The sequence below is a fragment of the Eptesicus fuscus genome, chromosome 5, assembly GCF_027574615.1.
Source record: "Eptesicus fuscus isolate TK198812 chromosome 5, DD_ASM_mEF_20220401, whole genome shotgun sequence".
Lineage (NCBI taxonomy): Eukaryota > Metazoa > Chordata > Mammalia > Chiroptera > Vespertilionidae > Eptesicus > Eptesicus fuscus.
This window is the reverse complement of record NC_072477.1, coordinates 1,617,559-1,644,246: the sequence shown is the minus strand read 5'-3', so window position 1 is coordinate 1,644,246 and position 26,688 is coordinate 1,617,559. Positions and strand designations below refer to the sequence as shown.

The following is a 26,688-nucleotide window of genomic DNA, read 5'->3' as shown; positions in this document are numbered from 1 at the left end:
CGTGCGTGGGGGGGGTGTGCGTCCTGGGGTGTGCCCCGGGGGGGTGTGCATCCCGGGGATGTGTGCATCCTGGGGGTGTGCCCCGGGGGGGGTGCGTCCTGGGAGTGTGCGCGTCCCAGGAGTGTGCGTCACGGGGTGTGTGTGCATCCCGTGCGTGGGGTGTGTGTGCCCTGGGGGTGTGTGTGCGTCCTGGGGGTGTGCCCCGGGGGGTGTGCATCCCGGGGATGTGTGCCCCCGCTCTGTGGGGTCTATTCCAGAAGGTCCTGGACAGGCCTCACCCACCAAACCACAGCCTCTGAGCCTGAGACCACAGGCTTGACCGGCACCTGGTGAGCTGGGGGCACCTGGCAGACGGCGAGCCCTGCCCCTTGGACGGACAGGAAGGCAACACGCCCCCTCCTGGGCCACCCGTGAGGGCGGGAGGCAGCAGCCGCCTCCGGCGCTCAGCTGCTGTTTAGCGCGCTGCGAGCACCGCGCCAGAGAGCCGCCTCTCCTGAGCGCTCACAGGAGCCCCCCGGAGCCGAGCCGTGAGCTTCCTGCAGACCCCGTGGCAGCTCAGCTGACTGCCGCCGCCCTCACCCCGCTCCTCTTGCCCCAGTGTCCTCCTCGGAGGGAGGCAGACGTGACTTTCGAGAGGCCCGTTCGAGACAGACACCCACAGAAACACCCGCGGTGGCACTGGCGCGGGGCTGGAGGCCCACGTGGCGTGGCTCTCGCTCTGCAGGGAGTGTGCTCGGCCGCTAAGGGAAGCTGGGCTCCGGCCGATCCCCGAAAGGCCAGAGTGTCCTAACGAAAGACGGCTCTGGGCCGAGCGTGTGGCTGCCACCGAGGCGCCACTGGACCGCATGGCACCGTGCTGTGGCCTCCAGGTCAGGTCAGCAGTCGGCGGCCTGGGCCACCCCACCCCACCCCCACCCATTGCACCAAGAAGGTGTTTACGTCGTTAAAGGGCTGCTAAGCAGGATGAAGAATACACGACACAGAACACAAAGCCCAAGTTACTTCCTCCCAGGTTCGTAGGAAGAGTCTGACCTGCTGCGTCACCTCATGCAGTGACCAGGGGCGCATTTTCAAAGGACAGACCCCCACGCCTCCCCTAAGGGGGCACCCGGCGCCCCGACACGCACTGCGCAGAGCAGAGCCTCAATGGGGAACGACAGAACCAGACGTACCTTTCCGTGGTGAACGTGAAACCGATGAACGGCAAGTGCAGCCCGGAGAAACCCGTGTGAGAGCCAGGAGGCAGCATCTCCTGCATGAGAGCACGTAGGCCACCGTGAGAGCACGTATGGCACCGTGAAAACACGTATGGCACCGTGAGAGCACGTGTGGCACCGTGAGAGCACGTATGGCACCGTGAGAGCACGTGTGGCACCGTGAGAGCACGTGTGGCACCGTGAGAGCACGTGTGACACCGTGAAAACACGTATGGCACCGTGAGAGCACGTGTGGCACCGTGAGAGGGCGTGTGGCCCCGTGAGAGTGCGCTCGGCACAGGAGAGCGTGCTCACTGGGAAGGGGAGCACGCAGGTGCAGTGGGGGGAGGACGCGGCCTGCCGGGGAGACTCCTGGGGCCCCCTGCACGGGCTGGGCACTGGCAGGGCCATTTCTCATTCCTGGCTCGTCTGATGTACCACACAGTTAGGAGGGCAGACACACTGCTTTTGATGGTGATAATGGCACAGGCCAAACTCGAACCGGGCCAGTTACTTCCACTTTTTAAAGCCACGGCATCTTGTTCAACATGACCCTGAGCAGCGGGGACAGGGCCGCCCAGGGACATGGGCAGAGGCTGCAGCTCTTGGCCTGAACCAGGCCGGAGGCAGAGTGGAGGTCTGGGCCCAAGGCAGACTCTCCTAGGTGAGCACTAGTTACAACTCTACCTTCAGCCTGACGCTTCTTTATTCAAAACAAAACCGCAGTGACGACCTAGCTGGGAGCTGCGGTGCGAGCCCAGAACCCTCAGCAGTGACGGTGCCTCTCGTCCTAGCTGTGCTCTGAAGGCAGCTCTGACTCTGTAAATTAAGGAGCAACCGAACTCTTCCTTTTCTTGGTTAAACTGCTACTGTCCCCAAACAGGACACGCGTGCGGACCGAGAGCAAAGGCCGGGCTTGATGAGACCAAACTGATGGTGCAGCGTGAGCAGAACCCGCCTGTCGACCCGCTCAGGCCCGGAGGGTCCCAGGGCAGGACCTGACCTGGACGTCAGCCTGGGGCCCAGGTGCTGCCGAGAAGCAGACACGCGGCCCGTGCCCCAGGGTCGGGGTGGTGGAGGGGCGGGGCCAGAGGCTGCGGGGGCTTTAGGCTGGAAGAGGCGACGGGCCTCAGGTGACGCTCTAATATGACAATGGAGGCGACACTGCTTTGAAAAGGTACAAAACACCATAAAAGCCAAGGCAAGCGTTTTCTGATAAATTCCAAGACAAAACAGCTATTTAACTCTCTTTCACGCCAACTGCAATCCATTATTTTTAAAAAGGGACATCAAGGCCCAAGCTAGAAGGCGCTGTGCTTGAGACACCGGCCTAACCTTTCAAAAACCAGTGCAGCCGAAACCGGTTTGGCTCAGTGGATAGAGCATCGGTCTGCGGACTGAAAGGTCCCAGGTTCGATTCCGGTCAAGGGCATATACATTGGTTGCGGGCACATCCCAGGTAGGGGGTGTGCAAGAGGCAGCTGGTCGATGTTTCTCTCTCATCGATGTTTCTAGCTCTCTATCCCTCTCCCTTCCTCTCTGTAAAAAATCAATAAAATATATTTAAAAAAAAAAAAAAAAAAAAAAAACAAAAACCAGCACAGCTGCACGACTTCTGTCTGGACACGCAGCCCTGCGTCACCCACCTATGGACCTGCGAGCCCCCCCCCCCCCCCCCGCGGACCTGCGAGCCCCCCCGCCCTGAGTGACCCGCCCGGCAGAGCCCCCGCCCCCTCTATGGACCTGCGAGCCCCCCCCTTCTATGGACCTGCGAGCCCCCCCCTTCTATGGACCTGCGAGCCCCCCCCTCTATGGACCTGCGAGCCCCGCCCTGAGTGACCCGCCGGCAGAGCCCACACTCACGATGTTCCTCAGCACGTCGTCGTCCACGTCGAAGTTGGACGTGTCGGAGGGACTGCTCACGTCGGGAATGTAAGGTGCTTCCAGGTTCCGAATGTTCTCCCAGTTGAGCCCTTGGAAGAAGGGGTGCTTTTTGAAGTCCTCGATCCCGTTCTGGCCCAGCCGGCGCTCCCGGCTGCAGATCAGCCTCTGCATGAGGTCCTTCGCCTCCTCAGACACATCCGTGACGTGGGACGGGAACTGGAACCGCTCCTGGGTGGGGGAAGGGGTGCGTGATGAGGGCGCTCGGGAGGCAAGCAGGACCACGGCAGAGCGTGCATCAGGCCGCGAACTCAGCGCAGACGGCCGCTAACACGTGAGCTCTCGGGAGGAGAGCATGGCCTGCCGGCTTTACCGGGGCAGGCGTGCCGACACCCTCCTGGAAGTGGAGCAGTGGTGAACGCTCATGCACGTGGGGGGACAGCGCAGGCTGCCCGAGGGCACCGGGCCACCCCTGCGGCCTTCCCCTTCTCACAGGGGCCGGCGTGCCAGCCACCACCGCTGTCTCGGGTCACCTGTGGCTCATGAAAAGGGACAAGGGCCAGTCCCCGGCTGCTGTGAGGACCACACACCTGGGGGACACAGAGCCGCACGGCACGGCGCCCACACGGAGAAGCGGGTGGTGGCTGTCACCACCCTGTGTGCGTGCATCGTCTGAAGGCCGTACAGCAGACATGAGCTAGTTCACAGTGGAAAGGAGCTTCTCCGTTGAGGAAAGTGTTTGTTAAAAGGACCCCTTGCTTTGAGTCATCAGAAGACCGCTCCCCACATGAGTGTTCACGTGCTCCCTACAGACCAGCCCCCGGGAGCCGTCTCGAGAATGTGTGATCATGTGAGTGTGTGAGCGGGTGAGCGAGTGAGAGCACAGAGGGTGAAATGGGTATTAGAAAGAAATATTTGAGCCCTGACCGGTTTGGCTCAGTGGATAGAGCCTCGGCCTGCGGACTGAAGGGTCCCCAGGTTCGATTCCGGTCAAGGGCATGTGCCTTGGTTGCGGGCACATCCCCAGTAGGAGGTGTGCAAGAGGCAGCTGATCGATGTTTCTAACTCTCTATCCCTCTCCCTTCCTCTCTGTAAAAAAGCAATAAAAATATTTTTTTTTAAAAAAGAAAAATATTTGAGTAAAAAGCAAAAAGAACAATAACAGATGACAAGAACATTAGACGGAAAATACAATAAAAACAAGCAAAGGAAGGAAACGGAGAGAAGGCGAGGCTGGGAGTGGGGAGGCGCCAGGGGGGAGCGAAGGGAGAAGGGACCGGAGACCCCTCCGTGGGAAGTGACCGTGACGACTGGTTCCGGGAAACGGACTGGATCCGTGCTGATCTGCGTGGTGAACGGGACCCCCGTCGGGCTGCCCGGTCCTCCCCGCTGGGGTCGCAGGGACACGGCCCACGGCCACCACGCGCCGCACCGTGTGCTGCAGGGATTCTGACCTGACAAACACCATCCCCGCCCCCAGAACAAGGACCATCCTTGAAGCCCCGCCTGCACCTGCTGGGTCGCACCGCTACCCGCTCCTGAATCTCCCCGCTCCCGCCCCCCAGCGCCACGCCCCGCCTCTTCCCCAACGACCCCACAGCGTCCACGCTGAGCCCCCATCTGCGGCTGCGCTGGGCCGCGGCACGGGCCGGGACGTGGAAGGGCACGCTTACTTCGTGGTTCATGATCTTCCCGTAGGTCTCCACAAGCGACTCCGCGTAGAAGGGCGTCTCCCCGTACAGCATTTCGTACATGCAGACGCCCAGCGACCACCAGTCGCACTCGGGGCCGTACTTGCCCATGCCGTCCTCCATGGCCTGCAGGATCTCCGGCGAGATGTAGTCCGGCGTGCCCACGGCCACTGACGACCGCACCTGGGGAGAGGGCGGTGTGCTCAGGGAACCTGGGACGTCGCTAGTGTCAAGTCCCTCACTCAGAAACGCCTGGGTTTCAAAATGCAAGCAAGTGGGTGCTCCCTTGCCGCACGCAGGGCAAGCGCCGGGGCTCCTGCCGTCGGTCTCGATGCCCGAACCGCCACAGCCCCAGGCGTCGCAGCCCAAGGGGCGCCACTTCCCACGGGCTCTGTCGCCGCTCACTATGGTCGGACCAGGTGTGTCCAAGCCAGCCCTTCTCGGCGTCCACGTCAGAGCCCGGGCGCTTGTGAAACGGGCTCTAAGCAGCAGCATTCCTAACCTGCCGTGGGGTGAGGCTGCCCACCACAGCCTGCCCTTCAGTCTCCCAGCGGGACCGTCTGGAGGCAGGTCCGGTGCTGGCTGGGTGCTCAGACATCCCGCCAGGGGACCAGCGGCTAAGGCCCCAGAAAGGGCAGGACAGCCCCTGGGCCGAGCAGGGTGGGCTGGGCATGGTGCCGCCTCCGCGGGCAGTGAGGGCAGCTGTCACTGGGAGGGCGGGGCCTGCAAGCCCGAGGAAGGCCTGTCCGGAAGAGAGCCGGACACAGCAGCCCCAGAGCCAGGCGGCGGGAATCAGGAGGGCGCTCCGGCTCCGCCCGGGCCCGGGCCACTCGCCCACCGGCGGCTTCAGGAGCCCGCCGCGGCCAGCTGGCAGACGGTGTCAGGCGGCGCTCGGGTGCGTGTCCACACTGACGGAGTGCAGTGTGGGTGGGAAAGGAAATCCACGCCCCTTTCAGACATCGCTTCTCTCGCTCTCCCTGCCCCTTTCTCTAAAAAGCAATTTCAATGCATGTTACCTGCGAGGATGGAAAAAGATACCTACAGTCCCATCATCGTTCATCTTCAAACACGACCCGAAGTCGGCCAGGCGGATGTGCCCATTCACGTCCAGGAGCACGTTGTCGGGTTTGATGTCCCTGTCGGGGAGACAAAGACATACATGAGCGCCCCACGCGCACCCGGAAGGTCCGAGCCCCACTAGCGGCGGGCGAGCTGGGGCCGCCTGGGCGAGTCTCTCCTGCGGGGCCTGGCCAGGCGGGGCGGCAGCAGGCCACACCTCTCCCCCTGCGCATCAGGTCCCGGGCACAGCCCGCCGGTGGGGGCCGCCAAGGAACAGGAAGAACAGAAAGGTGAGGGACAGAGAGTGGCGCACGGAGGGGTCAGGTGGCCAACCACTGCAGGCTAACAAACCTCCAGGAGCCCCCCAACTGTACTCACAGGTGAAGGTGGGGAGCACGGGGTGACCTGCCTGGGGCCAGAGCAGCCCGCTGCCTCGCTAACCAGCGCTCGCACCTGCTGCCTGTGGACCGCCATCACTGGGCAGGGAGGGGGCGGACTCTGAGCACCTGCCCCCGTTTCTGACAGAAGCAGCTTCTATGGCCGACAGCAGGAAAAGGGAACACAAGCTTTGAAAGCAAAGGAGGCCCTGCCCAGTGTGCCCAGTGGTTAGTGTCCACCCTCAAACCGAAGGGTCACGGGCTTGATTCCTGGCCCCAGTCAGGGCGTGTGCAGGAGGCAACCAATTGATGTGTCTCTCTAAAAACCGATGGAAAAACACCCTCAGGTGAGGATTAACAAAAAATAAAAGCAGTCCTAGCTGGTGTGGCTCAGTGGATAGAGCGTCAGCCTATGGACTGAAGGGTCCCGGGTTCGATTCCGGTCAAGGGCACATGCCTGGGTTGTGGGCTCGATCCCCGAGTAGGAGGCGAGCAGGAGGCAGCCGATCCATGATTCTCTCTCATCAATGATGTTTCTCTCTCTCTCTCTCTCCCACTCCCTTCCTCTCTGAAATCAATAAAAACATTAAAATATAAAGGAATTAAAAATTAAAGACACAATAAAATGAAAGCGAAGGGGGGTGCTGAGCACAAGGACACAGCACGTCCCGCAGCACTGAGAGCGGAGGGGCCCCAGGCCGGGCTCTCCGGGCCAGTGAGCGGCTTCCTGTGACGGACAAACGGCCACCTCGCCACCCACAAGCCCTCTCACGGCCCTCCACCCCTCCCACCCCCGCGTCCCTTCGCGAGGCTCTGCGGGGCGCTGGAGGCCAAGGGCCCGGTGGGGTCGGCATGACAGTGAAGTGGAGCAGAGAGAGGAGACACGGGGGTGGGGACCCCGCATGAGCTCTGGGCACGGGGGAGGCGGGCAGGTCAGCTGACGGAGGACAGGCGACAGTGACGCCAGGACCTCTGGTGCCAGCGCCGGGCCCTCAACGTGAGCACCGAAAGCGTGACTGGGCTGAGCACCCTGGAGCGGGGTGGAGGCCTCAGGGACCCCGAAGGGGGATCACCTGGGGACCGCGGTGTCCGTGACGGGGAGGGTTACCTGTGCACGTAGTGGAGCTGGTGGATGGAGTCGATGGCCAGCACCATCTCCCCGATGTAGAACCGCGCCATGTCCTCGGGGAGCTTGTCTTCAAACTTACTGAGCAGGGTCAGCAGGTCACCGCCCACGTAGTAGTCCATGACCAAGTACTGCGATCGGGAAGGGGACAGAACCGGCGCCCAGTCAGCAAAGGCCCACCTTCACCGCAGAAGCCGCGACCCTGAGCGATGGACAGGGCCCGGGACCCGCCCCAGCACACGCACCGCCGATCACAACCCGCGGTCACCTGCGCTCCTGGCAGGGAACAGCTCCCGCGGACGCTCCCCGGGCCCACGGGAGCACCGCGATGGGCACCACGTCCAGGGTCAGAGCCGTCCCCGGCCCTCACGGCACAGAAAGAGCACACGTGGGCCAGAGGAAAGGGGAACCAGCTAAAATCACAGAAAACCACAGCTCTTACGAGGAAAGACAGGAGGATGACGGACAAACTCAGAGCTAAGTACTTGGGGTTCACCCTGTGGAAGAACCAGAAAATCGACTGCTTGAGTAGAAATCAGAGCAACTGGGCGTGTGCCTGCCTGGCCCCGATGAGCCAGACCCGCTCAGCGCTCACCTCCTGCACTGGGAAGGCTGGGGTGACGGGGCTGGGCTGTGGAGACCCCATGGGGCACCCCACCCGCCAAAGGGACCCAGACGGACGAGGCCGTCCGCCAGAGCCGGGATGGCTGCCGAGCCTCTGAACTGCGGGAGGGGCTGCCGGTCCGGCCTCCCAGGACCCCTTCCTGCTGCCGGCTTCCTTGTAAGAGATGGACGCTCTGGTCTGAGCAGTTCACACACCCACAGGGAGGAGACACGCTGCCTGGAGACCAGCCACGGACGTTCTCTGAGAACCTGAGCACAGCAGTTATGGGGCTCCGCTGCAGGTCCCAGGACTCCCCCCCTCCCCCGCTACCCCGTCACCGGGCTCCCGGGACGAGCATGGACCCGGCCACAACGAGGAAGCGCGGCCAGTCACCAGCTGGAGGTGACGGAGCGAGAACCACAACCTGAACCACGACGCCGCCCGAGGCTCGGCGCAGCAGGAAGGAAGTGGCCTGGAGGTCCCGCTCTCCCAGATGCTTTACCACAGCCCGCACCTGGCTCGGAATTCAGCTCTCGAGACTCAGCTCACCGCCACCTCCTCTGAGCAGCCTTCCTGGGCCCTCCCGCCCCTCCCCAAGGGCAGCCCCAGGCCGGCCTCCCGGGCCTCTCGGCACTGCCCCTTCCAGTCACAGCGAGTTGGGAGGGCAGAAGCCCTAGGAATCGTGCTGTCTCCCCCGCCCCCGGCTCAATTCCTGCCACCAAGAAGACTCCGGAAGGAGGTTCACGCGCTCATTCTCTCCATAACCAGCTTGCTGGCACCCCTCCAGGCGACAGGACCCCTCTGTGGAGCTGGCATCGAGTGGAGGGACCAGCCCACAGCAAGCACGGCGATGAACCAGGGACTGGCGTTACGGGAAGCAGCAGAACCAGGGCGTGGCAGAGCATGGCGGGCACTGCTGCACACGACCCATGGGCAGGCGTGAGGCCTGAGTGACAGGCAGACGCCGGCCTGTTCCACACGGAGGGACGCGTGCCAAGAGGCTAAGAGCAGAACGAAGGCGCCGCTGCAGGAACGGGCAATGTGAGCACGGCCAGAGCATGGCGAGGGGAGACTCAGCTGGGCCTCCAGCGCGTGGGAGCTGCAACGTGATTTACGCTGGAGCGTCCTCTGGCTGCCCGTGAAGAACGGCCGGGGAGGAAGGGCAAGAGCAGGGCTGGAGGGGCTCGGAAGCCAGGATGTGGTCCAGGCAGGAGGCGAGGGCGACGCTGGGCAGGGGTGGACAGAAGGAAGACACGGGCAGACCCCGAGGAAGAGACCACAGCACCTGCTGGTGGAGGCACGTGGGAGAGGGGAGAGCCCGTGCATGATCAGCCAGGGTCTTTGGACCCAAAGAAAGCAGGATGCCCTGCGGTGTGGCTCAGTGGCTGAGCGTCAACCCAGGAACCAAGAGGTCACCAGTTCGATTCCCCATCAGGGCACACGCCTGGGCTGCAGGCTCCAGCCCGTGTGGGGCATGCAGGAGGCAGCCGATCCATGGTTCTCTTTCATAGATGCTTCTACCCGTCTCTCTCCACCTCTTCCTATCGCTCTAAATAACAACACAAACCTATTTAAAAAGCCAGGCAGCAGGAGGGTCGGCAGCACGCCCAGCCTCGCCTCCCGCTCCCACGCCGCCAGAACCCGGAAAGGACGCGGGCTCGGTGTGGCCGAGGTGGGGCCCAGGCAGAGGGAAAGGACTGCAAGGCGCAGGAGGCCGCAGGCAGACGCTTCTTTCCCAAGAACTAGACCAGTTATTTCCGGTCCCAGACACAGGTTCCGAGGAAGCCGGCCAGGCCACACCCTCAGCTTCTGCGGGAGCAGGCTTCGTCTTTGTGAAACGCCGACAATCACAGGAAGCAGTGCAGGGTGCCCGGGCGCCTCGCAGCAGCCAGGCCGCGCACGGGGCCAGCTTTCCAGGTCTGCCGCTCCCCCAGCCCCTGCAGTGCACCTGCCAGTGTCGGAGGGGGTGGGGGGGGGGGACTCACCTAAGGACACCGCTGGCGGGTGGCAGGGGCCGCCTGCCTGGCCTCTGAGCGCAGCACCGCGTGTTCACGCCCTAGAAGGCGCCAGAGCCCTCGCCTTCCTTCTCTCCCCAATTCCCGCTGCACTTCTACCTGGGCGCCTCCAACCGCCAGATGGCTCCTGGCTGGAACGCCCGAGCAGCTCCGAGAGGGGCCATGCCTAGCGTTCAGCGGCCCGCACGCTGCACTGCTTGCAGGGAAACTTCTCAGACAGACACGCAGAGCCCTTCTGGGTCCGTGCCGCCTCGGGAACCTCCTTCACCTCCCATTGAAACAGGAAACGGGCTGGAGAGTCCATGGGGCGGCGACAAGGCGGGAGCGAGGCTTCCCGAGGGGACGGCCCTGAGCGCCAGGCCTGCGCCGTCTGCAGAGCCAGGGCGCCCGCCCCGCCCGGCAGTCCCTGCCTCTGTGCCCAGGCACCCCCTTAGAAAGTGATGAAAACGGGGAACGCCAAGCTCGCTGGGTCACGGGACAGGACCGAGAAAACCACGGCAGCGCCCAGGAATCAGGAGCTGCCCCTGTCCACACAAGTAAGAGCCTTTCCAATTCTCAAAGCCCTCCAGCAGCTTCCTATTCTCCAAAAGACATGCTTAAAGCCCCCTTTCTTCAAATGTAAGAAACCCAGAGGACCAAACCACCAGGCCCCGCAGTGATTAGAAGAACAGGTGTGAACGGTCTATTTAAAACCCACCTGCCGACCACGACGTAAGCCCAACCCTGGTGTCATCGAGCCAGGTCCCTATTTAAAGGTCGGTCGTCGGTATCTCCAGTTTGTGAGCGCACGAGGGCGTCAGGACCCGCGGCCGACCACGTACCAGGTAATTCTCGTCCTGGAAGGCGTAGTGCAGGGTGGTGGTCCACTGGCAGTCCCCGTTCACCAGCACGTCGCGCTCCTCCCGGAAACACGCCGTCTGCAAGGATCGGGAGCGTCAGTGTCGGAGGGGAAACGCCCCGCAGGGCGGTCCCGAACAGAGGGTCCTGCTGCCCGGCTCTGGAGGCACGTCACCTGTCCTCAGCGGCAGGCAGCCCGGCCTCCGCTCGCCTGGAACCAGGCGCACGTCTCCCCAGGCGGCGGCGCCCCACCCGCAGCACACCTGTGCCAGCTGAAAGGCTGCGCCACCTGTCCCTGCTGCTCCTGCCCCCCCCTTCCACACCTGCCGCCTCTATGGCCACACTGGAGATTCAGCTCACTAGTGGGGATGGGGTCGGCAACAGCTTCTGGGCTGGGCCCCTCCCATCCAGTATCACCTGATTCTCTTTACGGGGTCAGCCTCCTGGGGGTGGCCAGGAGTGCAGCCACCCCTCGTGTCTGCCCCATCACGGACCCACAGTCTAGCAGCCACGTGACTGGCAGGATGAACACACACCTGCTTACTCATCTGGGTGGTTATTTTTAAGGAACGTGGCCTATCTGCAGGATACTGATGCACACATCCTAACAGAATTCTCCCCTGAGGACCATGGCCTGGAGCATGTGGGTAGAAGACTCTATTTTTAGACTCCATAGCTTTGTTTTTTTTAAGAGCTTTAATACACAGGTTGCACCTGTATTTAGAAACAGCCATGGGCAACGATGTGGAGAAAAGGGAATCCTCATTCACTGTTGTTGGGATTGCAAAGTGGTGCAGCCACTATGGCAAACAGTATAGAGATTCCTCAAAAAATGAAAAATAGAGTTGCCATATGACTCAGCAATTCCACTCCTCAATATTTATCCAAAAAGGACCAAATACATTCATTCAAAACAATATGTGCACCCCTATGTTCACCACAGCATGACTTACTAGAGGCCCGGTGCACGAAATGCGTGCACGGGTAGAGCCCTAGGGCTGGCCGGTGATCAGGGCCAGCCGGGGCCTTTCTTCGTTCCGCGCCGCCCCCTGGTGGTCAGCGCACATCATAGCGAGCAGTCGAACTCCCGAGGGGACAATTTGCATGTTAGCCTTTTATTACATAGGAGGATAGTGAAGATATGGAAGCAACCCAAGTGCCCATTACAGATGAGTGGATAAAGATGTCAGGCATATACAATGGACTATTACTCAGCCTTGAAAAAGAATGGAATCTTGCCATTTGCAACAGCATAGACTGACCTAGAGGGTACTGTGCTCAGTGAACAAACAAACAAAGCAGAAACATTCCCACCGACAGAGAACAAGCCGGCAGCTGCAGAGAGGGGCAGAGACAGGGCGAGGGGGAAGAGAAGTCAGGAACACTGACAGCAGTGAGCGGGATAACTGACAGGGAGCAAAGGGGAGCTTTTAAACAGTAAAGGTAGCCAGGTCTTCAGCATAATTACAGTAAAACTCCTCTTTATTGAGGATTTCACTAAGATTTTCACTCCTTATATGTGAAACTTGCAAAAACACCAGGCCCGATGGAGGCCTGGGCGCAGGGCGCTAGACAGAGCGCCTGTTCCCTCCGCTCTCAGCAGACCTCACAGCGTGCTTTCTCTACACGTTTTCTCCTCTCAGCTTCTTTAAGAAGCTCTTCTTTCTGAAAGGAATTCTGAGGTGCATGTGTCCTGATTCTACTGCCTAGAAGCAGACGAGAGGATGGGCCTGGCCCTCGGTCCGCCCTAGCCAGTCCCGCCCAGCCCCGGGGCCTGGGGAAGGCGCTGGACACAGGACAGTTCCAGAGCGGAGGCTCGGGTTCTCCAGCACCCACCCACCCGATCCCGTGAAGCCCACTCTTAAACTGGGGGCCAGCGCGTCAACCATCCAGGAAATGGACGTGCTATTCAGTACTTCTGTTTTCTTCTAACAGCATTGAATTTTTATTTTTTATGACCAAGAAAGCTAAACTAACACCCAGCCGGGTCTACAAGTTATAACCATACACTGCTTTGCAACTGTTCTACTGACCTCTTGCTTTGTGTCACCAGGTTCCAATTAACCAAGCAATACCTACCCTCACGTACTCACCATGACACCACGTACGCACACGCCAATATACTAACTAGCACAACAGAGAAAATAACCTTGGGGCTTTTATAACTTTCAAAATTTAAACACACACACACTTCGGAGTTTAACACGACAAGCTCTATTAAATAGGCTCAGTTGTCTTTCGTAAACCAACTCAGGTAAAAATATAACTTGAATGGAATGTGCTCCTACTATTTCTTTCCCCCAAACACCCATTCCTCCCCCAAAACTTCCATGTAACAGCAGCTGTACCTCCCCCTCCCCCCCATGAAGAATTGTGTCCCCACGGGTGTTCCTGCGTTTGCCAAGGTGCCACTGGTGACGTGGGCGAGGGCTGCGTCGGGGCGGCAGGAGGGCGGGCGCAGGTGCAGACCAGCAGAGCGAGGACGGGCGGAGGGAGGCTGCAGTGCAGCGTGGAATGAGAGGGGCGGAGGCAGCCATGGGCCGCCGGCCCTTCGAGCCCAGGTGACTGCAAAATCGGCCGTGCCTGCACTTACTGAGCGACCAGTGCCACGGCAGGGGAGGGAGCGGGGAGGAGGGAGAGCAGCCCTGGTGGATGCTGGGCCGAGAATGCCACCCACCAAGCCCTGACGCCCTGAGGCGACCACTGAGACAAGTGGCCTGCTCTGTTACCTGCCCGCAGCAGCAGCACCAGGGGCAGGAATTCCAGGACAAAAGAGGACAGGGCCACCTCAGATTACAAGGAGGGTTTGGAGGGATAGGATGAGAGGCTGGAAACCAAAAGAGGCATTTCCTAAAGCAGGGAACAGCCGATTGCAGAGGGAGGGCCCCCCACCAAGGGCTTGCCTAGCAGTGTGGCATGAGGGCAGCGTGCCAGGGACCGGGCGCTCGGGGCTGGCTGGTGGGCGGAGTCAGAGGGCCGGGCGGGCTGGGCAGGTCGGAAAGGGCAGCGCCTGGCGTTACCTGGCAGGCCTGGCTCTGAGGCAGTGAAGGACTGGGGGCCGAGGGGCCGAATGGAGACGGAAGCGGAGCCGCTGGACAAAAAACCTGGCTCTGGGGGCCCCGCCTGCCTCAGCGGGGGCGGCGGAGAGGGTGCCAGGCATGAGCAGCTGCCGCGGGAGGACACGGAGGGGAGGAAGAGGACCGGGGGGGGGGGGGGGGGGGGGGGGGGGGGGGAGGAAGAGGACCGGGGGGAGGGGAGGAAGAGGACGGGGGGGGAGGAAGAGGAGGGGGAGGGGAGGAAGAGGACCGGGGGGGAGGAAGAGGACCGGAGGGGAGGAAGAGGACCAGGCTGCCAACCAGCAGTCACCCACTGTTACTCATAACCTCCGGCCCCGCCGAGAGGGAACATAACACTTCCGCACGACGTGGGCTCCACGGCCCATCGCTCCTTTCGCACGTGGAGCGGAACCAAGATGGATGCCTACACGGTCCACGAAGCTGTGCTTCGCCCTCACAGTCCACAGCACCGCCCCGACGCGAGGGGGACTCTCGGGCGGGACGAGGGGGACTCTCGGGCGGGACGAGGGGACTCTCGGGCGGGACGAGGGGACTCTCGGGCGGGACGTGGGGGACTCTCGGGCGGGATGTGGGGGGCTCTCGGGCGGGACGAGGGGGACTCTCGGGCGGGGGGAGGGGGACTCTCGGGCGGGACGAGGGGGACTCTCGGGCGGGGGGAGGGGGACTCTCGGGCGGGGTGAGGGGGACTCTCGGGCGGGGGGAGGGGGACTCTCGGGCGGGACGGGGGGGACTCTCGGGCGGGGTGAGGGGGACTCTCGGGCGGGGGGAGGGGGGACTCTCGGGCGGGGGGAGGGGGACTCTCGGGCGGGACGAGGGGGGACTCTCGGGCGGGGTGAGGGGGACTCTCGGGCGGGGGGAGGGGGGACTCTCGGGCGGGGGGAGGGGGACTCTCGGGCGGGACGAGGGGGGACTCTCGGGCGGGGTGAGGGGGACTCTCGGGCGGGGGGAGGGGGGACTCTCGGGCGGGGGGAGGGGGACTCTCGGGCGGGACGAGGGGGACTCTCGGGCGGGACGAGGGGACTCTCGGGCGGGACGAGGGGGACTCTCGGGCGGGGTGAGGGGACTCTCGGGCGGGGTGAGGGGGACTCTCGGGCGGGGTGAGGGGGACTCTCGGGCGGGACGAGGGGGACTCTCGGGCGGGGTGAGGGGGACTCTCGGGCGGGGTGAGGGGGACTCTCGGGCGGGGTGAGGGGACTCTCGGGCGGGGCGAGGGGACTCTCGGGCGGGGTGAGGGGACTCTCGGGCGGGGTGAGGGGACTCTCGGGCGGGGTGAGGGGGACTCTCGGGCGGGGTGAGGGGGACTCTCGGGCGGGGTGAGGGGGGCTCTCGGGCGGGGTGAGGGGGGCTCTCGGGCGGGGTGAGGGGACTCTCGGGCGGGGTGAGGGGACTCTCGGGCGGGACGAGGGGACTCTCGGGCGGGACGAGGGGGACTCTCGGGCGGGACGAGGGGGACTCTCGGGCGGGGTGAGGGGGACTCTCGGGCGGGGTGAGGGGGACTCTCGGGCGGGGTGAGGGGACAGGCGCGAACACGGTGCAGAGGGCAGAGTGGGGAGGAGGCCGACATCTGATGCCAAGAGCAGCGCACTCTTGCCAAGGAGGAAGGCGCTGAGTGGCGGGGACTGTGGCTCGCTCACACTCACCTCTGCTCTCTTCAGCATTTCCCACTTATTGAGGATTTTCATGGCATAAATTCGTTCAGTGTTCTTCATTTTGACAACGGCAACCTGGAATACAAACGGAGTGTCACAAAAGTGCATTTTCATAAACACAGTGAGATATGAATTGCCTGGAAATGAGGTGTTAAGGAAAGTAGTTTTCTATGTAAATGAGGGCTTGCTCTTTTAACCATCAGAACTTGATTTGAGCCACACAGCAACTTGAATGATCAATCACACCCCCTCAGGTAAAAAAACTTCAGTGCTGAGTCCTGGGTGCGTAGAGTCCTCTACTTGGGGTGCGTCTGGAGAGTTTCATAATAAACCTTTAAAAATTCGTCAACGGCTCCCAAGCTTTGCTCCCTGCACCCACGTGCACCATCCGTGCTCATGCTTACACGCCCGCTGGTGCTCAGGTACCTACCTCTCAGCTCTCACGCAATGTGCTCAGGATGGTGTTAGACACGTCAGACTCGGCCTGCTGGCTGTCAGCCATATTCTTCAAAGTACAACTCACATGCCACCTCTTCCAAGAAGTCCTCTGGGACTTCCTGATCCCTGCCCAATCTCAAATGAGCTCTTCCACCGCCACCGACACCAGATGTGATGTCTGTGCCATCACGTGGCACTGTCTACCCGACATAAATGGACTGTTCATTGGCCCAGGTCTCTAGCACAGGCCATAAGCTGCGTACTGACAGTGACTAACTTCTGTGAGAGCAAGCAGACCCCTTTGCTGAGTGGCAGGCAGCCACGGCAGGTGTCCAGCAGAGTCCCTCTTTACCCTCTTCCTTGCTTTCCAACCAGCACACGCCATGCATCGCCAAGGTCCAAGGTCTGCCGAGAGCCAACATGCCCCGAGCACCTCCACGGGCCGGGCGCCGCACTAAGCACCTCCCCGCTCGCTCTCAGTTCGGGCTCCCAGCTCTCCATCTCACCCAGGTGCCCGCTTTTGAAGACTGTGTTAAAGTGACGGTCACAATCATGTCCCCGGCCTGATGATGGGAAGCCCACAGGACCGCCCTGGCGTGACCCGAGCTCGTCATGAGGAGAGAACAGTCCAATGAGAAGCACCTGCCAAGAGCCTTCTGATCCCAACTGATAAGGCGTGGCCTCGTTTCTGTGACCCACCCGGCGCCATCAGAGACAGACGCTGAAACTGGGCCCTTTCCGGTGCGTGATTACGAGAACACTCCAGAACAGCCACGGTGGGTTTAGTAAGACTGCCTACAGAACCCAAGATTCCAGCTTTGGCAGGGAGTGTGGGGAGCAGGCACAGGTCCCCAGACGACACAGAATGCCGGGTGGGGGAGGGGTAGGTGAGGAGGCCGGTGTGGAGCCCAGGCCTCGGGGCCAGGGAGGGTTGCCTGGGGGTTGAAGTGGGGGTGGAGGGGTGCGTACAGAGAAGGGGGTAAAGCTCAGAGGGAGCAAAGGAAAGGAGAGACCCCGAGGGCTTCTGCAAAGGCCTGGGCAAGGCCGTGCTTCTCTTAACTCGAAGGAACGTGGAAAGTGATCATCGCTACCTTCTTTGAAACGCGAAACAGTTTTGTATCAAGTTCTTTGGCAAAAAGGAGCACTAAAAAGAACTACAGCTCAGCTGGTGTGGCTCAGTGGTTGAGCGTCAACCCATGAACCAGGAGGTCCCAGTCAGGGCGCATGCCCGGGATGTGGGCTCGATCCCCAGTAAGGGGTGTGCAGGAGGCAGCCGATCCATGATTCTCTCTCATCACTGATGTTTCTCCTTCTCCCTCTCCCTTCCTCTCTGAAATAATTTTAAAAATCAGTAAGAGTCACTATAACAATGTGGGCACCGCAGTGTTCTCTCGTTCTTTCCTTTCCCTCCTGCAGGGGCCACTCTCTGGCGCTGTCTCTCCCCGCCCCTCGGGGACCCTCCGACGTGGACACGGGCTGCAGAGCTGTGCAGGGCCCGGGTCCGGGCCTTGCTCACTGCGCGGCCCGAGCCTGGCATGGCTCCTGGGACAAGGACGACAATTGGTGGAAGTGTACAGACTGAACTGAGTCAGGCTTGACTTCAACAGGCTTTCTCCTTCTTCTCACTGAACAACAAAGACCCTGCCTTACACAACTACCTTCAGCTCAGAGATCTGCTGTTTCTGCGCAGAACTGTCTTCCTATGGTTCCTTTAAACTAAGTTCCCCGATGGTGGCAACCAGGAGAGCCGCTGCCTGGGGGCCCGTGGGGCTCAGAGGAGGGGGGTCGGGAAAGCAACAGGAGGGAACCTTCTAGGGGGGAGACATGCTGTCCACCAACCGGGGTGCTGGCTGCACAGGCGTCCACTTCTGCCATACTCCAAATGTCCACTCAGACCGGGGCGTTTTATGTCATTATACTTCAATATCACAGCAGCAAAACCCGAGGAACCTCCCTGTCCCATCCCAGCCACAGTGACTGCATCTGGCTGAGGACCCGGGATCCCTGGGTTCTGGGGTGACCCTGGAGATCGGGTCAGCCTGGGGCGGGCCAGGGAGGAGCGGCCATCCCAGAGGACTAGGCCGCCCCCAAGCAGCCCCTGTGGTGCTGCCCCCCCCCCCCCGCCCACGGCCTGGGGGAGACTAGCTCTCAGGGATGAGGGGTGGAGAAGCGGGGCGGGAAGGCAGGGCTGGGGGGGGACGGGGCGGTATGAGGGCCTGTCAGAGGACTGGGGGCTGGTCAGAGGCCAGGGCAGCTTCCAAGGAACACAGAGGGTCAGCACACGGCTGCGGCCAGCAGGCCTTCTGGCAGGAGCCTGTGAGCGCCACGGGCCCGTGTGTCTGTGGCAGAGAATGGGCAGCAGTGAGCCGCTCTCTAAGGCGGCGGCCGGGCCTGGCTCTCCCTCAGAAGTCACGAGGGGCTCCCCAGGAGACACCTGCGCCAGTCCAGCTGCCGGTCGCTTCCTTTCCGAGCGCACAGCACAGACCGCCTGCACGGCCAACGCCACCTCCCGTCTGCTCCCGCCCCGAGGGCCCCTCACCCGCAGGCGGGCCGGCGCTGCGATGCCTCGGGCTTCGGTCCCGCCAGGACGCGGCAGCTGAAAGCCAAGCACAGGACGCACGCGCTCCGGGGAGAGGCGCTCTGGAGGTGGCTCACTGCAAAGCCGCCTGACAGCGAGGCTGCGGGGAGCCTGGGAGGAGAGCGCCCCCTGCAGGGCCACCGCCCGCCCAGGGCAGGGAGGACGTGTGCCCATCCGCAGTGAGGCGGCCCGCGCTGGACAAGCTGCCCTCTCCTGGCGCCAGGCAGGGGACTCGGGGCCGGCACGGACCGGTGGCCGCAGCCACAAGTAACGAGAACGGCCGTATTTTACCCTCTATACGTTTCAAAGAAAATTAACAGGTGGGTTTTTTAAAACCGTATTGGTCTGGAAGAAACTGTTTTGGCCAGAACGACGCTCAGGGTAATTCACAGTCACAAGCTCCCGTTTTTGTTTTTCTCTAATCCCACCTTTCAGATTCCGTCCCAGCACTCCCCCAAGGTTCCCAACAACTGCCTCACCCCACAATCAACAGGAGGGCCCCAGAATGCTGCCGGGCGCTGGCAATGCGTGCCAAGGCCACCACGCGCAGCTGAGCTCACCTCGCCGAAAGCGCCCCTGCCGATGACCTTGATGATCTCGAAGTCCTCTCGCCGGAGCTGCATCTCCTTCACCAGCTGGGTAAAGGGCTTGGCTACAAACGGAGAAAGCGCGTTAACACCGTGTCCACTGGGCGAACGCCATCCAACACCCAACCAACCGGTTATTCCAGTAAGTCACACTTTCTATAGAAAACGCCGACTTTCAAAGTAAGTAGTTTTGTGCTAAATTAACGTGGATGTTTGTCGTTAGCACCTACACAGCAACACCTGTCATGACAAAGACCCGCACAGAGAGGCCCGGCAAGTCACGGAAGGAAGACCCAGCGGCCGGCTGCTGCGCAGGCGCTGACGTGGTGCTGCCGGTTCTGTGCTCCAGGGAGCAACCGAGGGGCCCCCGGAAAACGGGCCGCCCGGGCCCGATACTCACATGGCTCCTCCCACAGGAGCCCCTCCACGCTGCGCTCGCACAGCCGCGGACCGATTCCATGCTGACCCTCACTGTAGGGAGGAGGGAGGGAGCCAGGCTTCGTGGAGCATGCACTAGCTCAACAGCGACCCCAACTCGTGTCCACCGGCAGCTGGGAGTACGGCTTGTTGGGAAGTGGGCCTTGCAGACGTACTCAAGTTGAGATGAGGACACAACAGGAATGGCAGAGCCCCAAGTCCAACATGAATGCCGTCCCTATACCAAGAGGGGGTGTGGGCCCCGAGGGACAGGGGCCACAGAGGGAGGCATGGGCTGGAATGGCTCAGGTGCAGGCCACGGAACAGGGGTGGCTGCTGAGGGGGCCACAGGCTGGCCATCCTGCAATGTGCCTTTTGGGAAACGGATTTTAAGCTGGTTTTTAAGAAACAAAAGACTCAGAGAGACCCCTGGCCCGCCCCCCATGACCTGCCTCCAGGAATCCAGGTAGAAACCTGCTGAAAGGAAGGGCGTCCCGGCACGGACAGGAGCTGCGTGGGGCCGGGGAGCTGGCCCGCCGTTCTGTTACCCCGTGCCCCTCTGCTTCTGGTGGCCAGCTCCTCCTCCTCCGCCCGTGAACTCCCTGCTTCCCCTTGGGGGTCCCAGACCCCGGCCCCCTCTCCTCAGTCAGAAGGGCACCTCAACCTCTGCCCAATGCAGCTTGGGGTGTCAGTCACCTGGCACCCACACATGGGCCTCCGTCACAACTCAGGGCGTTTTCTCCCGTTAACCCGCCTCCCGTGAATGACCCTAGAACAGCTCAGAGTGTGGACAATCGTGCCCCCCACACTGCCCCGAGGCTGGGAGACAAGCAGCTCCCTCCCCAGAGCCTTCAGAGGAGCTGCCCTAGAGCATGAGGACAGCCGTCTCCACCTCTGTCCTCGGGAGCCCCCACTGGCGCTCGCCTGTGTGACTTCCTTCCAGGAACACAGAGCAGGTGGCAGAGCCGGACCAGAAGCCACACGCTTGGCCTCCCGCCCCCGCCCACCCCCCCACCTGGTCGTCTAGCACCCACCTCTCCTACACCTTCAGGCCTACATCCTTACGTTTTATGCCAACTTTCATTTTCTCTCTCCTGCTTTCTCAGCTCCTCCGCGATACCGTCTTGCAGAACGCTCCCATGGGGGACTGGGCAGGGCCAGGGCTTTCTGCGCTTTCTTAACCGACATCTGCACTGTCTCCAAAAGCAGCCCTGCGCGTCCTGGCTGCTGCCTGGGCTCCAGACACCACCGGCCTGACTCTCCGCTTCTCCTTAAACAGCTGCCGAGGACCGCACGGCCCACCCCTGCCTCACTGCCAGCGCCCAGGAGGCTCTCGGGGCCATCGGCGGTGAACTGCTGCCCCGGCTGCAAGTGCCCATCGGCAGAGACAGGAAAGGGAACGCAGGCCGAGTTCTTACTGTTAAGGCCAGGGTCGAAAACCCTTGTGCTAGAACTTCAAGGTCGCCTGTGATTCATCTTTCTTTCTTTCAAACGTGACCAGAAATGACCCCAAACCCTGCGCGTGGCAATGTCTTCAAACAGCCACTGAAGACCCCCCGCCCCGTACCTTTGGGGTGACCCTTCCATTTTACTGTGAAGAAGGACACCCCCAACTAATCAGACGCGTTCTGTCTCCCCGGAGAGCGCGTCTGGGGGAAGGGGCACCGCCCAGGAGTGAGCGCTGTTGCGGTCCCCACGCTGCTCCCCGGCGGGGGCCCAATCTACACCGGACACCCCACAAACCCGGACTCCCAAACCAAGCAGCAACACGGAAAGTCGAAGACCCCTATCTGAACCCCGAGCCCTGCATCGTGCCACGCTCCCTCTCCATCCTTGCTCAGACATACTCAATGTTGACATAACTTGTATTCTGCTTTGATTTTACTTCTTAATTTTCAGATTCCTATCCTACTCAATTTCATTTTAACGAATATATAATCCTATCCTATATAATGAAAGGCTAATATGCAAATTGACCGAATGGCGGAATGACCAGTCGCTATGACGTGCACTGACCAACAGGGGGCAGACGCTCAAAGCAGGAACTGCCCCCTGGTGGTCAGTGAGCTCCATAGGGGGAGCGCCGCTCAGCCAGCAGCCGGGTTCATGGCTGGCAAGTGCAGCAGCGCTAAGGATGTCTGACTGGTGGCTTAGGCCGTCAGTCAGACATCCCCCAAGGGCTCCTGGACTGCAAGAGGGCGCAGGCCAGGCTGAGGGACCCCCCCCCCCCAAGTGCACGAATTTTATGCACTGGGCCTCTAATATTTCAATAAGTTGGCACACCAACCATTTTAAAATCATGTATCTATTAAACACATCGGTTGAACATTTAATTCTCAAAATTATTATTTTGTTATGGTGAACAAATTTACAATGAACATGATCAGGCACGGAGCTGTACTACCTTAAGTAATTTTTAGAATGAAATTCCAGGACTCTCCAAAGGGCACTAACTTTTTACGGTTCCCAAACTGCCTTCCAAACCGTCTCCTGAGTCAGCTGTCCTGTCCCCACACCAAGGCCATCCGCCCTCCCGGCACCGTCCCCGGTGTCAGCCGCCCAGGCATGACCTGCTCACCGGCCACGTCTGCATCTGGTTGGATAGTGTGTGTAGTGCGTTACTTTGGCTCTCCCAAACAAGAGCTGCGAACACATTCCTTCATTCCGTTCCTGCGTTACATCTTAATTATGCTATATTTATTGTATAAAATTTATTTCTTTTAATAAAAATGAATTAATTCCTTTTTCCTTTGTCATTTTATTACTAAGGCTTATTTAGAAAGTTGTAAACTCTTTTTAAATATATATATATTTTATTGGTTTTTTTTTACAGAGAGGAAGGGAGAGGGATAGAGAGTTAGAAACATCGATGAGAGAGAAACATCAATCAGCTGCCTCCTGCACACCCCCTACTGGGGATGTGCCCGCAACCAAGGTACATGCCCTTGACCAGAATCGAACCTGGGACCCCCCAGTCTGCAGGCCAACGCTCCATCCACTGAGCCAAACCGGTTAGGGCAAAGTTGTAAACTCTTTAAAGACCTGATATTCAACCTTATTTTTTGCTGAATGGCTTTTTAAATAGTTAATCCATTATTCACCTGTTGGCTAGAGAATGTAGAAGTGTGGAGTGTTTATTTTATTTTAGGTTTTTAAATAGATTTTTACTGATTTCAGAGAGGAAGGGAGGGAGAGAAAGATACAAACATCAATGATGAGAGAATCATTGGTCGGCTGCCTCCTGCACGCCCTCTACTGGGGACCAAGCCCACAACCCGGGCCTGTGCCCTGACCGGAACCGAACTCAGAACCCTTCAGTCCACAGGCCGACGCTCTATCCACTGAGCCTAACCAGCTAGGGCTGGAGTGTTTATTTTAATTTCCAGTTTTAACATCCCTGTGTATTAAGTGTCTGATGTGTTTTACCCAATTCTGCTGATTCCTCCACACGGGCAGGAGAGGCCGTGCCGCTGTGGGCCCAGGGGAAAGCCAGCTTCCACTCAGGCAGGGAGGCAAGTCCTAAGGACGCCATTGGTGGCCGTACCATCGAGAAAAGGCATTTGATCCTGTGACAAAGGTCCCTCCGATCCACGCAGGAACCCGTTAACAGTGACAACTGAGGCCCAGCAGTGCAAGCACCTTGTGCCACGGCTGCAGCCTAACTGCCCGCTCCCCCTCTGACCTTCCCACATCGATGACCCTCAACTGCCGGCAGCCTCACCAGTGCTCCTCCTGCTCGCTGCTAGCATTTGGCGCTGCTGCGTTTTTCCCGTCTGTGCCAAGCCCGAGTGACGGCAGGATTTACCAGGGCCCGTCGGTAAGCAGGGGAGGGCTCCGGGCACAAACCCGAGGTGAACGCGTGACAAGGAAACTGAAGGCTTGAGCAGTGGAAAGCAGCTCTGGGAATGGGGCTCCTTTTTAAGCAGACGGCACTAAAAAGGGCCCGGGGGAACCCACAGAAAAGGTTACGCTTCCTAAAGAATACGAAATATTTCCAGACGGTTCTAAGAAGCAGCGAAACCACTGTACGGTACCAGCGTGTGAACATTATACACCAACTAGTGGCCCAGTGCACGAAATTCGTGCACATAAAAGGGAATTAGAGGAAATACTTTATTATTGCTATTTGCCCTTTCTCTATAATAGAAGTGTCAGAGATGAAATAAAATTAGTAAAGTGTATATGAAAATCTCCCTCCTATCAGAGTCAGGGGCGCACCGTGGGACCCAGAGTCAAGTCCCCACCCACCCACATGCGCCTCGAAATCGCACGAGACCCAAACCCTGCCAGCCCCGGCCCCACCCCCGTCAAGCTCCGCCAGGTGGGTGGCGCAGCCTCAGGTCACCCAGCCTAGCCCGGCGCCAAGCAGCCTCAGGTCCCTGCTGATTGGCTGTTATGGCATGATGGCGTGACGACCATTTGCATACTAGCCTGTTATCGATATAGATTAGCTAAACCCAGGACAGAAAGCCCAACCCGGTGCCGACCACACAGGCACGGCGGCCATGAGCTCACGCTGACAGGACGTCAGCAGGTGACAAGGAGAAGCGACGTTTCCAACAGGGTGTGAGCCAATGTCCACACAGGCCATGGCGGCCCTGCCATCTGGACAGGGCAGGGTCACGAGAGAAACCACAGCAGTTATTGGAACGGAGAAACTTTAATGCACAGAACTAGTAACCGGGTGGTAAGGAAGCCACGCCGACCCCTGACTTACCGCGGAGCAGGTGCAGGAAGCCCGTCAGGAAGGCCCAGAGGGAAGGCGTGGGGTCTCGGCCCCTGCAAAGGGCCCTGTGCTGCTGCTGGTACTGGGGTTTCTAAGCTCACGGTGGGGCTTCCTGGGCTGGACCAGCTGAGGCCGGGGCCTCCGCGAGCGTGGGAGCCGCACACTGGGACCCGCCGCCGCCACGAGAAAACGCTTCGCTGTCACGCCAAGGGAGAGGGGCAGGCAGCAAGCCCCAAGTCCCTCTCCTTCCTCCGGCCCCGTCTCCCCTCGACTCCCCTGTAGGGCGGAGCCCAAGAGGGGTGATGCTGGGTGAGGACGTCCAGGCTGGGCACAGGGTGAAAGTGGAGATGGGCACACAGTCTGAGGAACCGGAAGCCGGGCTCCTGGGCCAGAGCGGGATCACGGGGAGGGAGAAGGTACCCCAGAGTGCTGGGTGAGGCCTGGAGGTCCCGGGTGAACTCGCGGCTCACTGCATGGGATACAGAACACCAGACGTACATGCGTGTCCACAGCGCACAGCTCTGCCCGCCGAGCGGCCCGGGCGCAGCAACACCCCAACAACAAGCCTCTCTAGTGGCAGGTCGTGGTTTCGAAGCACCGGCTCCGCGCTCCCGAGCTCGGTCAGGGGGCACCAGGCGAGCCCTGTGCGCGAGGAAGAAAGCGCCACAGGAAGACGGTGAACCACATGCAAAGGGACAGTCACGGCGACCGCCGGTTAGGACACCAGGAGCCCAGGTGAGGCCAGGAGGCTGATGAAGGGAAAAGCTGGTGCGGAGAGGGACAGTTACAAAGTGCATCCCAACCAAGCCCGCCCCATCCTGCGGGGACAAGCGGCTCCGCAGTGCCGCCTGGCGGACACCCCCTAACCTGGCCACCGAGTGGAGGTCATCAATCACGTGGCGGAGAAGGCGCGGTCACCTGCCGAAGTTACATAGCCTGAGCTTCACCCCGAGGAGACGGAAGGAAGGGAACGCACACCGAAGGAGCACTCGGCAACACGACCAGCCTGCACCCTCCCTCTGTCCAAGTCTCCAGGGCACAGGGGTCGGGGAAGACGGAGGGCTGCCCCGGGGGCAGGACCAGAGGCAGCCGGGCCCGGGCTCCGTGCACAGAGCTCTGCCAGGACACCCGGCAGGAGAGGGTCTCTGGCTGAAAGACAGCGAATCATGGGCAGTGAGGACCTGATGCCTCCCTTTGTTGGTTTGCTCTTTTAAATACATTTGTATTGATTTCCGAGAGGAAGGGAGAGGGAGGGGGAGAGAGAAACATCAGTGATGAGAGAGAATCATTGATCGGCTGCCTCCCACAAGCCCCACACTGGGGATCGAGCCCACAACCCGGCATGTGACCTGACCAGGAATCGAACTGGGACCTCAACCACTGCGCCCACCGGCCGGACCCGCTTTGGTTTGTTATCTGAGCCGCTGGAGGCCGGGAGGGACGTCTGAGGAAAGAGGGCTGAGTCTCAGGGCAGCAGCCCCCGAAGGCAGTTGGGGTGTTCCTCTTTGCCCCTTGCCAGCGCGTGCCCTCGGGCTCGGCCACGCTGTGGTCCTAAGTTGGAGATGGTCTTACAGATGCTCCCGATCAAACAAGAAAGGGAGACACAGGCTCCCAAGGCCAAGTGCCATGCAGAGGCCACAGGGACAGGTCTCTGTCCCACAGGCACACGGCGGGCTCCCTCCTGGAAGGCCTCCTCGGGTCAATGCCAGCTACCGCCCTGGCCCTGGCACAAACAGCCGTGCGGAGACCCGGCAGGCGGGGCGCGGGCACCGGCACTGCGGAGGCACCCCCAGGTGCTGCTACCTAATCTCTGTCCCGGGAGGAAGGGGCCGAGTGGACTAAGCCCCTGCAGAGCCATCAAGCAGACGGGCACGGTTCAATGCCCGCTGGGCACCACGGCTTAACCATGAGAACTGGGCCGCAGGCGAGAGCGGAGCAGGCCGGGCCCAGCGCGGCCGGAGAGCGCCCTTTCTGCAAGCACCGCTCGGGAGGGTGCAGTTCCAAACCCGCCGGAGGCTCATTCCCACAGCTCAGGCTGCTGACACGCCGACAGCAGGTTAACACCCATCCCCAAGTTTTTGGAAAATGTGCTTAAATTACACTAAATGGGTTTGGTGTGTTTATAACTAAGATCGTTTTTCAAATGAGAGAACACCCTCCCAGGGCGTCAGCCACAAATCCGTTAGGAGGAGTCACTGTGTGAGAAGCGGAATGAACTCCACATACTGCTCTCCAGACGGGAGCCCTGCCGCCGACGGTCAGGCCACACGCCAGGGGAGTCACCGCCGCCTTCCCCCACGTGAGGTCGGACTCGGGAGAGCCGGAGGCGGCCTTCTTCTCCCTGACTCACAGCAAGCAAGGCTCGGCCCGCGTCGGCGAGGAGCGAGGAGCCAGGTGGGGACGCTGCACGGGGAGTCCTCATTCCAACAG

The 26,688-nt window shown here is 60.8% G+C and overlaps 1 protein-coding gene across 1 annotated transcript in view; it reads right to left on the bottom strand.

Moving 5' to 3' along the window:
* CDC42BPB (CDC42 binding protein kinase beta) overlaps positions 1-26,688 on the bottom strand; it is a 90,493-nt gene that overhangs the window by 32,006 nt on the left and 31,799 nt on the right. The window contains exons 2-9 of the mRNA XM_054715718.1: positions 19,089-19,180; positions 15,504-15,587; positions 10,771-10,866; positions 7,313-7,461; positions 5,811-5,904; positions 4,751-4,951; positions 3,060-3,308; positions 1,173-1,252 (exon numbers count right to left, since the gene is read on the bottom strand). Coding sequence (XP_054571693.1) covers positions 1,173-1,252; positions 3,060-3,308; positions 4,751-4,951; positions 5,811-5,904; positions 7,313-7,461; positions 10,771-10,866; positions 15,504-15,587; positions 19,089-19,180 — 1,045 coding nt within the window. The remainder of the gene's footprint in view (positions 1-1,172; positions 1,253-3,059; positions 3,309-4,750; positions 4,952-5,810; positions 5,905-7,312; positions 7,462-10,770; positions 10,867-15,503; positions 15,588-19,088; positions 19,181-26,688) is intronic.